The following is a 13,969-nucleotide window of genomic DNA, read 5'->3' as shown; positions in this document are numbered from 1 at the left end:
GAAAAACTCCAAGGGAACAGAGCCATGCTTCACACGTTCAGTGAAATTAACTTCTTAAAACAAAACAAAAAATTTAAGTCCACACAATGTCTATCACAACATCCATCTGTGTGGGCTTTGTGTGAATGCGTAGGCTAGCGAGTGTATTAGAAAACAGTCACTGTGCTATCGTGGTCTTGTTTGTTTAGTCTCTTGCCACTCAGTACTGCAGTAACACGTTCTGCAGCATGTTGTTCTGCTGCCAACTGAAACAACACTACCTTTATGGCACGTCAATCAGGCTGAACCACACAATCCCTGTCGCCACTTCTTTTTGCCCACTGGGTAGACCAGGGCTATAATAATCATATATTCTCACATGGTCCCTCTTTTTGTAATTTGATCGTCCGTTACTTTTGCTGCCAGAGTGCACTGAGCACATTGCATGACTAGTGGAGGATGTGGGCGGGGTCACCTCTTGTGGTGAGAGAAGGATGCATTGGCATTTCCTACACACTCTAGTCTAGTGATGCCGGGGCCGAGCTTATAATTTGTCTAATTGGTATTGGGAAGGCCTTGTGGAGCCGATCGCTGTAAGTGGGTGTTATCTGTTTGGGTCGATAGATGGGAGCGTCTGGTGAGAGACGATAGAGCACATTATCAGAGATGCCAATACTTGTGTACACTGCACGCCCATGGGTTTGAACTCGTCATACTCCCTGTTGTGCAAGTAGAAGGCTCTTGTTATTGTTGTCCAACAGGATGGAGAAGAAATTGACAACCCTTGCCTTGGATTAAAATGTAGAGCCCAAAATAAAACAATACCTTACACATTCATGTAAACTATTTCTGGATGTTGTGGCTAGAAATCAGGTGAACTGAACACAAGCCGACACCACAACCGTGTTCTCTGGAAAATCATGCCGAAAGCAGCGCACATTCCTGCAGACAGACACTCCCATAAAAATGTGCTCTGTCAGAAGCCTGCTGTGCTGCCTGTCTCCCCCTCTGAGCTACACACAGGCTCTGAGCCCAGGGAGCGTCTGTCTGTCTTAGCTGCTATTCCGCATCAGCGCTCTCCTCCTCAGACACACAAAAACAACCTCCCTATTCCCCTCCTGGGCACCGGCTGCCCTTCTCGTTTGTTTAAACCAGGCGAGGCCGACCGGCGAAGGGCGGCAGTTTTCCCCAGTCTGGTTCAGGTGAAGGTAGTCACGGCTGCAGTGTGCGGTTTCCTCGGCGACCGCTGAATACTTGCCTACCTAACAAACTGTCTTCTGGTGTAATGTGTATGGGGGCTGTGCTGTGGAGAAGCTGGGCCACAGACGCTTGTTTGTCTGCCGCTCTGCATTTCATTATAGTGGGACGGGGATCTGCAGGAGGAAGGGGGCACCTGAGGATGAGGGGTAAAGTCGGGAAGTGAATGTTATGTGAGACGAAAGAGAGTAGGCATACTCATCTGTCTTGCCTTCAATATGTGGACGTTGCCTGTTTAGTAATGCAGTACTATGCTTCAGAGGTTTTTGACAAGTCCTCCTAGCTATCGAAGCAGATGAGTGCTGTTGAGGACCTGGAGCCTCGCTGTAAGGGTTATGTTAACTGCAGGAGGTGGTATTTTGCCAGATAGTAGGTTATTCATAACCAGAGTGCCGACTGTACAGCCTATGCAAAGCTGTTTTAACCAAGCCTGGAAACATGGCTGTGTGCGTGTATTCCTATTTGAAAGACTGAATTTGTTTGACTGTGTGCAAGTACTAGACAGATGATTATTGGTTCTGTGTTCTGAGAGTCTCTGTTATATTGATGGAATGATTTTCCTGTGTGTGAGATTCTGTATACAGGTAATCATGTACTCAATATTCTACACTGTGCCTTTGTGTGTGTCTGTTACTCGTACCTATACTTTTTTAAAAATATTTTATTTTGATGGATGTTCTCTCTCCCTATCCGCAACCCGTTCTGCAAGGACTCTGCTTTATCAATATTTCATTATTTTATTGTGACATGCATACCACTGTACATCTGCTCTGTGGCTTCAAATGTGTGTTAGAGCAGCCCAGGGGAAGGGAGGGAAGAAGCTCACAGATAAGTTCCTCTCCTCCTTGAAAAGCAGACCCCCCCCCCCACACACACACAGGTAGAGTAGGGAGAGAGAGAAACCTGTGATCTTCCTCAACTCTGGAAGAAGGGCAGGTTCAGGGAGGGGAAGCGAGCACAAGGTCCTAAATCAGAACAAAACAGAGTCTGTCTCCTGTCCCGGCTCAAATATCGTCTCTTAGCATGCAAGGTAACATGTCGGGACGCGTCGATAAGCTAACTCGATTAATGTTTTTTTTTTTTTTTAAGATCATAAAAAGTCACAGCCTTGGATTTTTGGTTTAGGACTTTCAGTTTGACTGATTTTTCTAGATACAAGCCGTAGTTTATTTTGCTCCTGTGTAAATTCAGGGCAGAGGATTGAAATGAACAAGACTGGACAAAATGCAGCCATGTAACGCATGCATAAACAGGCGAAGGAAGGTTCCTTCAAGGTGTGTTTTTAGATGATCAAATTGTGTGCCTTTTCATACATTTGAACATTTGGTTATGGTTAGGTCTAATCACAGATATTATTATAAAATAGAGCCCTGGAGGATACAAATAATATTTGTGTGGCTCCAGCATAGCTGTCTGATGCTCTGTGTTCTATCTAGCAGACACTTATGATATGACCTTTCAGGAACAGAGAGGAGTGTCTCATCCGTAATGCCCAGTGTATTGTTTTTTATTTTTTGCTCATTGAAATCCTTGCGTTGGGTCATTTTGTTTTCTTCAGGTTGCAAGTCCAAACTGTGTAAAAAAAAATAAAAATAAATTGGGGAAAACGCTTTCGGTGTCAACTGAAACGAGTAAAAGCAAATGTATAAAGTATGTAGAAAAGATTATGGACGCGTAGAATGCTAAAATACGTTATACGCCGCCAAGATGGGGGACCTCTAAAATTTAATGGGGGAGGAATCAACACTCTTCTGCACCCCCTGACACACCCACCACCTTAAACCTCTTTTGATCCAGAAACATCTCTGCATGGTACACAGTGCACAACAGTCTTAGTTAGGTCAAAGGTCAGAATGCAATCTGACTCTGAACCAACAGAGATACCACCACCATCTTTTTAAGAAAAGCTGAGAGGTCAAACCCGACTCCTCCCATGTAAACTGAATCATGTCCACTCCCTCGCTCATCATCATCTTGGCTGATGCAGTCACACCCCCACCGGCACAAGCCTCATCATATGCAACCCCCCCCCCCTCCCCCAAATAGCCCCCTCCTGGCAATCTCATCAGGATCAACAGTGCCAACTCTCTGCACGCTAGTCTGCCTACTGCCTGTCAGCCCTGACCAGACCTTTCTACAGACACTGTTTATAACAGGCTCATTCAAATACACTGCGTCAATGGCTAACACTGATGATCTGTCAGTTGATCTTATTCAAATAGGCCTTTCTGATACTGTCTGATCAGGCAAACGAGTCGTGTAATTCACTGGAAGTGTCTAGAAATGGTTTCCTACTGAAATGAGATTAGGCCTTTTGAAACGGGCTGGCAAAATGTGGGTGGATTATATTTAAAAGCTGATTCATGTTGTCCGAAGGGTGAGCGTTTTCCCCCTTCCCCTCCAGCCAGTCGCCTCTAATTGTGACTCGGATCAGAGGCAGGGTCCATGGTGGAGTCAGTCACCTGAGGTTCTGTGCTCTGTATATGTCTATGGAACTGGGACACCCGTTGCTCTCAATACTATGGCTCTATTAATAGGAGTACAGAGCGATTTGTTTCTCCTGTTCTCTGTGTGTGAGATGGAGGATTTAGGATGAGACTGTGGGAAAGGGACTGTTCAGGCAAAGTGGGGAAAGGGACTGTTCAGGCAAAGTGGGGAAAGGGACTGTTCAGGCAAAGTGGGGAAAGGGACTGTTCAGGCAAAGTGGGGAAAGGGACTGTTCAGGCAAAGTGGGGAAAGGGACTGTTCAGGCAAAGTGGGGAAAGGGACTGTTCAGGCAAAGTGGGGAAAGGGACTGTTCAGGCAAAGTGGGGAAAGGGACTGTTCAGGCAAAGTGGGGAAAGGGACTGTTCAGGCAAAGTGGGGAAAGGGACTGTTCAGACTGGCCGTGTGCTTCCTGTCCAGAAACAAGTGAGTCAACATTGTACCAAAATGCTCCGCGTCTGTCTCAGCTCTCCACAGTCAGGGATTTCAGAATGGTTTGGTGCCGGGCAGGCGGTGTCTCTGTCTGTTTAAGCACACTACAGCAGATCGACACACACGCCATACCAAGTGGTCTGTGGATGAGTGTTAAGTGCATACTTTAGCGAGAGCTGTGGTTCTCCCGCTGGCCAACATAAGAGGTTGAGTGTTGTAAAAGCGACTGCATCGAGTAGGTCAATAATTAACCGTGGGCTTCAATGAGTTATTGTAGCGTTTCCCAAACGCGGTGCGCGTTTAGTTTTTTTTGCCCTAGCACAACACAGCTGATTTCAAATGATCAACGCTTGATGATTGGTTGATTTTATTTGAATCAGCTGTGTAGGGCTAGGTCAAAAAACAAAACGTGCAACCCTTGGGGTCCCGGGGACCCAGTTTGGGAAACCCTGAGTTAGTGGCATCCAGATGGGGGTCTCTCTGAGGCAACACACACTGTGTGTGTGTGTGTGTGTGTGTGACTGAAAACCTTGTGAGTCGGGTAGTGTCCCTATCGGGTGTGCACACAGCCTGACACCGTGTCTGGAGTGCCTCGTATAGCCTGGGGTCTGTCTGTACTGGCCAGGGTCTCGGTCACAGACAGAGGGATCGTTCGGCTGCCTGAGCGCGTTCACGAGATGTAGCCCTGGACCCCAGAGCTGCGCTGATTCAGGGAGAAAGTCCTGCTTTTAACAGCGTTACATTTTTCTCTGCCTCCGTGTCTGCAGTGTCCTGATTCTCTTACCGACTGCCAGATCCTGCCTCTCAGCCTCAGCACCCACACAGGCCCCGGACGGGTTTTCCTGGAGTCTGAACACTGACACTCTCGTCATCTCGTTCTAAACGAATCTCTCCCCGCCTCGCTCAGTAGTGTGTTAGCCCCAGAGACGGTCATGGGCTCTGGGGGGGGGGGGTGACCTGATGGAATGTGGGTTAGCAGGTTGGGTGAAGGCCTGGTATAATTTTTTGGGACACGGCTGCAATCCAAGCCTGTTCTCTATGGCGCTGGAATTCACCCAAGGTCAATATTGCGTTTACCCCGGTAAACACAGGATCAAAGTCCACTGCTGCCATTCAGCTCACCTTTACCCCTCTGCTTGAAGGCATTAGCACCCGCAGTCACACAACCCTCTGTCGGCCCTCCCTCTGTTCCATTTGTTTATCCAGTGCTTCTCCATAACACACATTGGGATTACAGATTAGGGGTGATGCCCAGAGGGAATGTCGAGAGTATGTTAACAGAGAGAGACGGGAGTTTAGACATCAGATCGGGATGAATATTTAGACAGGTGGACAGACTAAAAATGGCCGCCGCATCCGGAAACAGCTGAGGCCTAGATTTAGTAGAAATGGAATCCCCTGTGCGGGTAGTTAAGTTTGCACTGTCAGGGATTTGACATGGCACAGCCACAGAGAGGGAGGGGTGAAGGCGATGCATCTGCCAGTGGGTCCCATCTCTCTGACTGGGCCTGTGTAGTGTGGTTGGGGTGTAGGTTTGGCCCAGTGTTGCTGGCTGGCTCTGGATCAGAGCTCCATTGACCAGGGCTCAGTGCCGGTGTCCAGAATGAGCCCCCACTCCTTTGTCTGCCTCAGCCCGGCTCTGCTGGTCAGCAGCTTCACACACACACAGCCCTGGGTGGTCCGTCCGTAAAGGCCAGTGTGAGAACAGACCAGACTAGAATTCTGAAAAGGTATCAGAGTGAATAGGGGTCATGGATTTAAGCCAAATGCCTTTGTCCTGTAGTGGATTAACTGCTTCCAGGAAACCCTGCTATATGTTCTGGAAACACTCCTGGTTTTACAATCCTCCCCTCGTCACTGTGGTCGTCTTCTCTGTTCCATAGTGTTTTTAATGTGTATCCCCGGCTGTCGTGGTGGATATCCTGACCCTCTCAGGACAGTGAGGAGAGAAGACGATTTATAGTGTGCTATATCAATATTATAATATTACTAATAATAATTAGTAGTGTGCTGCATGATTTTACTTACCCCCAGCCTGTATCACTGTAGAACACACAGGGACCTAATGGATACCCCCAGCCTGTATCACTGTAGAACACACAGGGACCTGATGGAGACCCCCAGCCTGTATCACTGTAGAACACACAGGGACCTAATGGATACCCCCAGCCTGTATCACTGTAGAACACACAGGGACCTGATGGAGACCCCCAGCCTGTATCACTGTAGAACACACAGGGACCTAATGGATACCCCCAGCCTGTATCACATGGATACCCCCAGCCTGTATCACTGTAGAACACACAGGGACCTAATGGAGACCCCCTGCCTGTATCACTGTAGAACACACAGGGACCTGATGGAGACCCCCAGCCTGTATCACTGTAGAACACACAGGGACCTGATGAAGACCCCCAGCCTGTATCACTGTAGAACACACAGGGACCTGATGGAGACCCCCAGCCTGTATCACTGTAGAACACACAGGGACCTAATGAAGACCCCCAGCCGTAATGCCCTTTTCCCACCACAGAGACACTGCACGATTTACTGTGTGTGTGTTTGAATGGTTGTGTTTGCTGTGTGTCTGCTTCAGTGCGCTGACTTATTTGTGTGTGGAGAATGTTCAGTGAAAGAAAGACGGGAATAGGGAGAAAAGAGGCGTGGCTGAGTAGAGAACACCCCTGAGCCGTGTTAATAAGGACGGTATCTTTCTCTTTCTTCCTCCCTCTGTCTTTTGCCTTCCCTTGACGGCAGGAACGGGCCAGATCATTCCCTCACTCATCCACCCCTCTCTTCTTCCCTTCGCCCTCTCCCTCCTTTCATGCTCCTTCCTCTTTACCTCCAGCCTCCCTCCCTCGGTCCCCCTCTGAACCCTCAGGCCACAGATCAGCCTGCTGTCGAGAGGGTGGGGGGGTGGGGTGGGTGAGACTAAGAAGGATAGGGCTGTTGTGAATATGGTTAGAGGGAGAGAAGCAGACCCAGGCTTGCAGAGATGAACAGATGGACAGACAGGAAGAGAAAGAGAGGGTCAAATCAAACTGACCACAGGTCTTTTCCAGTAGTCATCCAATCAGGGGAGCTCAATGTGCTCTGTTGGCAGTGTTGCGTATGGCTATAGGTGAATAGGAACAGGGCAGGGAAACTGGTTCAGTCACTAGATGTGTGTGTGACTCGTGTGTATTTCTGAGTAACGTTAGATCTCCACACAAGGCCAGGAATATCAAGGGGTCGTGACTTTGAAGCCCTGATTATGCTGCCAACTAGGTTAAACAACCTTTTTCCGGGACATTTGGCTCTTAATTTAACACCGTGTTTATCCTCAGCCGCTCGCATCATTGTGAAACCTGTCTGACCGTTTTTTTCCGAGTGGCGTTAATGGAATACGAAGGTGTGCTGGATGCCTGGGTCAGTTGGAATGACTTTTCCAACGGCACACAGCGACCTCGCCATCCACCCCGGCAGGGCTTTCTTACAGGCTGCTCAAACGAGCAGGTTTCATCACTAAAACACCATCAAAACTGTTCTGGGATCCTCAATGCTGCTTTGTTCTATGAGGGAGTTGACTTCTACAGAAGATGGGTGCTGAGCCGGCGGGTGGGGTGCCACGGTGGGAGTTGGCAGTTCTCTCTAAAAGTGGACGTGGCTCTGTGCTCTAAACGGTGTCTAGTCAGCCGCTGGGCTTCACGCATGGGTTTTTGCAAACATGCTCGCCTCGGTCTCTCTCGCTCTCTTTCCACACACTGCCACACGTCCCCCTGACATGGCTTATAAATAACCACCGTGTAGAGATGTCCAGAGGAAGTGGTCTGGGGACCCTTAACCCCTTTGCGCCTCGACAAACAGACCTCTCTCTCTCTCCGTTCTCACTCTTTCCTCCAGCTAAAATGGATGGTTATGGCCTTATTCATCCAAATATGTCACTTCCTGGTGTGAATATGCTGTGTGGTTTAGGTCCTCCATGCTAGCATTGAGAACAGTGAAACGAATGTCTAATTTTTCTTTCTCTCTCCCTCTCCCTCTCTCTCAGTACTGGCACAAAGGATGCTTCAGCTGCGAGATCTGCAAAATGACTCTAAACATGAAGAATTACAAAGGCTTTGAAAAGAGACCATACTGCAATGCGTAAGTAGTCCCCAAGTGTGTGTGTGTGTGTGTTTGAGAAAGGTAATAGACGTTCACAAAAGGCTCAGGTGTTCAGCCCTCATACCAAACAGAAGTGGCCGTTTTAGCCTATTGCAGAAGACTGGTCCAGAGACTGACCCAAGGTTGTGTGTGTGATGTTACAGACCCTACTGTGTGTACTTTAGAGCAGTGTGGAGGCTCCCTTATCTCCTTGCCTCCATTTGTGTCTTTGGCTCACCAAAGAGAAGGGCTGTGTGTGGTGTGGAAAAGAGCACGCTTTACACCCCCCCCTCCTTCTCTGGGGGTCAACAAGAGAAATTCCAGAAATTCCTCAGCAGTGACGCACACCAGCCAACTCACGCTTCACACACACACTCCCACTCAAGCCCACGCTCCCACGGCTGGTTAGGAATCCTTGGAATCCCCCTCTCATTTTAGCCTCTTCTCACTGTGTGTGTTTGGGGAAAGAAGATGTGGCTTCATGTTCTGTTCATATACACACAGTTGCCCCCCCCCCTTCCCTCACATACACACAGTTAGGCCCCCCCCCTTCCCTCACGTACACACAGTTAGGCCCCCCCCCTTCCCTCACGTACACACAGTTAGGCCCCCCCCCTTCCCTCACGTACACACAGTTAGGCCCCCCCCCTTCCCTCACGTACACACAGTTAGGTCCCCCCCTTCCCTCACGTACACACAGTTAGGTCCCCCCCTTCCCTCACGTACACACAGTTAGGTCCCCCCCTTCCCTCACGTACACACAGTTAGTCCCCCCCTTCCCTCATGTACACACAGTTAGTCCCCCCCCTTCCCTCATGTACACACAGTTAGTACACACCCCCCCCTTCCCTCACGTACACACAGTTGGTCCCCCCCTTCCCTCACGTACACACAGTTGGTCCCCCCCTTCCCTCACGTACACACAGTTGGTCCCCCCCTTCCCTCACGTACACACAGTTGGTCCCCCCCCTTCCCTCACGTACACACAGTTGGTTCCCCCCCTTCCCTCACGTACACACAGTTGGTTCCCCCCCTTCCCTCACGTACACACAGTTAGTTCCCCACGTACACCTTCCCTCACGTACACACAGTTAGTCCCCCCTCTTCCCTCACGTACACACAGTTAGGTCCCCCCCCTTCCCTCACGTACACACAGTTAGGTCCCCCCCCCTTCCCTCACGTACACACAGTTAGTCCCCCCCCTTCCCTCACGTACACACAGTTAGTCCCCCCCTTCCCTCGCGTACACACAGTTAGGCCCCCGCCCTTCCCTCGCGTACACACAGTTAGGCCCCCGCCCTTCCCTCGCGTACACACAGTTAGGCCCCCGCCCTTCCCTCGCGTACACACAGTTAGGCCCCCGCCCTTCCCTCACGTACTCAGTTAGGCCCCCCCCCCTTCATCACGTACTCAGTTAGGTCCCCCCCTTCCCTCACGTACACACAGTTAGTTACATGCATGCACTTAATATATACATGCCAGGAAAACACAAACTATATTTTACTAATGTTACACCCTTGCAACCTTCTCCTCCGCTTCTCAATACGCTTGTCCCTCTGCCCAGAATCCAACCAGGAACACACACACACACACACACACGTTCATTTTGAATACTGGAGAGTAGGGATTTTCCCATGAATTTCCTACTTCTCCAGTCGCTCTTAGATCTCGATCTTTCAGAGAGATCATGCGTCTTTGCCTTTGGCAGGATCATCTCTATTCTCTCCTCAGACCTCCGTTCTCGCTATCCCTCCTTCAGGAAGCAGGAACCCTCCAGACTGTATTGCTCTTCTTTCCATTTCTGTAAACCCCTATCCGTCAAGAGTAAACCCCTATCCGTCAAGAGTAAACCCCTATCCGTCAAGAGTAAACCCCTATCCGTCAAGAGTAAACCCCTATCCGTCAAGAGTAAACCCCTATCCGTCAAGAGTAAACCCCTATTCAAGAGTAAACCCCTATCCGTCAAGAGTAAACCCCTATCCGTCAAGAGTAAACCCCTATCCGTCAAGAGTAAACCCCTATCCGTCAAGAGTAAACCCCTATCCGTCAAGAGTAAACCCCTATCCGTCAAGAGTAAACCCCTATCCGTCAAGAGTAAACCCCTACCCGTGGAGGAGACTCCCTCTCCAGGGAAGGAATGCTGGCTCTAACTCCACTCGCGCTGTGTTGTGGTTTTACTGTGGTCAACTATGCTATCATCACAGTTTTATGTCTGTCAGCAGCTGAGACGCCTGTTTGTTTTCACTGAACGCTGCCCACCCACAGCTGTGCTGAGAATCCCTGCGCCCTGATTAGTCGGCCAGCTCATAAGGGGATTGCGGGAGATTTAGGAGGACGAACAGATTGGACGTTTTTCTTGACGCTTTGTTTCCATGGAGTTTGAGAGAGAGAGAGAGAGCGCCTTGGGCAAGCTACTGTCATACCCCCTGGATTCATAAACGCTGCAAACCAAACTTTTAATGGAATCAATAGTGTTTATAAAGGCAGTTTCACCTTGACCAGTCTCGCCATGTTCTATAGCAGGCAAATTCAAATCTGGACCTCCCAAGTCCGTTCCACTGTTGTTTTTAGGCCCGGGATCTGCCAGGGATCTCACCATACGAGGTTATCACTGTCATTGCGACGCACCATTCTATATGCATTGCGATTCAATACCAATTTTTTTTATGTTCCAAAAATATTGCTCTGTGTATGTCTGCTGCAGAGAGAGAGAGAGAGTGTGGGGGGGGAAATGAGTTTTGATCCGTCATGGAAATAAGTGCTGAAAACATCTTGGCTCACTGTTTAAAAAGATGGAGAACAAGGTATTGGATGAGAGTGACCGGCGTTTTGGCGCAGGTACAGCCGAGTAGCACTAGCTAACCCCACCTTTTTTTTTGTTATTTTATATTTACAAATCGCTACTTTGAGTCAAAGTACTACTGCTGATTATCAATCTCCCCCTCTTATCTTTGACTGCGACACCATTTGGGTGCAATGAATTATCAGGACGGGCAGAACAGAAACCCAGCAGTACTCCGGACCTCCAGGCTCAGATTTGAAGAGCCCTATTCTCTAGTCACACAGTAGACAAGTTTTCCTTTCAAATTGTGTGCAACTGTATAGTTAATGATTTAACAGAAGTCAACACCGGCCATTCGTTCAGAGAGAATAACATAATCCCAGTGTTGTCGCAGCACAGGGTACTTTCCACAGTTTGCCCAAGTGCTCAGTGGCAGGTCTTGATAGAAACTGAGTTGGATAAGAACCCAGTCAGTGAAACATCTCAGCCAGACATGTTTTAGCATTTTAGACTCGGTCTAACGGCTTCTGTCGGTCTCCCTGTGTGGACGTCAGTCAGACGAGAATTCAACGGCTCGGGCCTTAGCAGAACACAGAGCTGTCTACACCAGCTCAGTCCCACCAGCTCAGTTTACTACCATATATCTACTCTATAGTACTCTGCCCCAACCTATCTCAGAGTAGCTGCCATTTGACGTTTTGCCTAACCGTGATCCAGGGTCACATCAGGTTTTCTCATCCCATTTTAAGGGTTAGGCTAATTAATTTAGCATTGGGGGTGAACTGATCCTAGATCAGCTACTTTGTCCTTGAGTGCCCCCTATGGACAGGAGTGGGTGTGGCCTTCCAGAAAGTTATTTTTCCGCCCGCTCCTAGTTCCACTATGCTAATAGCCCTCACTCTCTCCTGGGCAGTGGGTTAGTTCCTGTTCCATCATGTTGACTGTTACAGAGCAGTAGTGTGTGTTTGTGGCTGTCATTGATTAGCAGGGGGAGGCCGTGTGTGACTCCTCACCTCGTTACACTGCAGCCTGACAGAGGAGTGTTGTCGGTTACTGACTCCAGACTCATGCATGTACAGGCATTACATAGCCTTCAAGCGCGCGGCACACACGTTCTTGTATGTCTAACTTTGTGGGGGGGGACACAATTCAGTCCCGTTCAAAATCCTGTCTTCCTTAACCCCAAACCTAGCTCTTAACCCTAATTCTAACACTAGTTCTAACCTTTCACCCTAAACCCCTAGAAATAGCATTTCACCTTGTGGGGACAAACAAAATGTTCCCAATTTTTTTGTTTGTTTACTATTCTTGTGGGGACTCCTGGACAAACGAATATAGTTAAACTCGTCCACACACACACTGCACACCAATACAAGCTCAAACACACAATGGGTATCGGGTATCTGTGTGCCAGCTGCACACTCGTCTCTCTGTTCCACGCTGCAGCAGCCTAAAGCACAAAGGTGCTCTGTAGAGCACACGCTGGCCACCGCCACAAACCAACCAGACACACCCGGGTCCCCAAACAAAACCTACAAACAATTGGTTTATCCGAGCCGCCCAGTCACACTCCTTGTGCGCTAAGGAACAGCGCTGATGGCTACCACAGGATGCTGCTACCAAACGCAACACATGACAATGGCAAACTGAGGCTTCAGCTCTCTCAGCCTGATCGAAGCTGCCACTAGCACGGCCAACCGCCACATTTGAATGGGATCTGAGAGCAGCACTCTCTCTGCCTCTTCAGGAACGTGTGTGTTTGAGCATTCTGTGCTGTGTGTGCGCTTGCGTGCTCGAGTGCAAGGAGGGTTGCACGTAGCCTAGCCATTAGAGGGTTTCCAGTTCGAATCCCGGGTCCGACAGGAAAAATCGCCCAGGACGTGAGCTGGCAACCAGAAGGTTGCTGGTGTCAAATCCTAGATGCCTTTGCCTGCCGTTGTGCCCTTGAGCAAGGCCCTCGACCCCCACACAACAACAGCTCCCTGGTTGCTCAGTGTGGCAGCCCCCCACACCTCTCCAAAAACCTGTATGTGTGTCTTTCGGAGGGGTTGGGTTAAAAGCAGAAGTTACATTTTGGTTGGTCCTCGTGTGCAATTGACCAAGAAAGTAATCTTAATATCACACAGAGCCTGTAAAGTGCTCTGTTCAGCACTTTCACAGTACTATGGGCTCACACTCCCCCTCTGCTGTTTGAGCTGTGTGTGGGTTTAAAAGTGCTTGTTAATTAGTTTCTCATTCCTGGTAGTAGATAATTGCACCGCGTTCTTCAGAAGGCCTCGTCGTTTGAGGCTTAGAGCTCGTCCATCTCTCCTACATAAGTTTAAATGGAAATTCAATGTGTTTACCAGGTCGTCAAGGCAACACAAAACATATTACCTAACTGGGATACCCCGAGGCATGGAGAGGGGGGGAGATTGTGGTCGTCCCACCCCCTGGGGCATGCTGGGTAGTGGAGTCCGTATGAGCAGCTAGATTCAGTTGAGTTTTTTTTTTCTTTTTTTTTTCTCTGTGTTGACCTGAACCTCGTTGTGCTTCTCGTTGCCTTCAGGACAACTGAGTGAACTGGAGGAGGAGTGCAGCTGAGTTTAGCAGGAAAAGCTCTGGTGTATAAAAACATACTTGTACGCATCGCTTACACAGATCAGGAATCAAGCAAGTCTGCAGTACGGGGCTTTTGGAATTGTGCCCGGTGTGTATGTAGAATGTGTTTGGGTCTGTGAAGCATGCTTTTGAGGCAGAGCGTTTTTCAAGGGCAGTGGGAGGTGGGACTGGCTGGCTCGGTTCCGTGTGTGTGGTTGACCAGACCAGAAATCCCCCAAAAACCCATTCAAGAAGAGCTTTGTGTTCATGCTCTGGTGGAGGAGAAAACCATGACAATTTTCCCTGTGACTGTGTTTCTCCCTGGCCCTC

At 49.2% G+C, this 13,969-nt stretch overlaps 1 protein-coding gene across 1 annotated transcript in view; it reads left to right on the top strand.

Annotated features, from left to right (window-relative positions):
* Window positions 1-13,969, top strand: part of LOC139364635 (LIM and SH3 domain protein 1-like) — a 36,649-nt gene that overhangs the window by 1,214 nt on the left and 21,466 nt on the right. Inside the window, exon 2 of the mRNA XM_071101550.1 lies at window positions 8,183-8,277. Coding sequence (XP_070957651.1) covers window positions 8,183-8,277 — 95 coding nt within the window. The remainder of the gene's footprint in view (window positions 1-8,182; window positions 8,278-13,969) is intronic.

The sequence above is a fragment of the Oncorhynchus clarkii genome, chromosome 13 (genome assembly GCF_045791955.1).
Source record: "Oncorhynchus clarkii lewisi isolate Uvic-CL-2024 chromosome 13, UVic_Ocla_1.0, whole genome shotgun sequence".
Lineage (NCBI taxonomy): Eukaryota > Metazoa > Chordata > Actinopteri > Salmoniformes > Salmonidae > Oncorhynchus > Oncorhynchus clarkii.
This window is presented reverse-complemented; position numbering and strand designations above follow the sequence as displayed.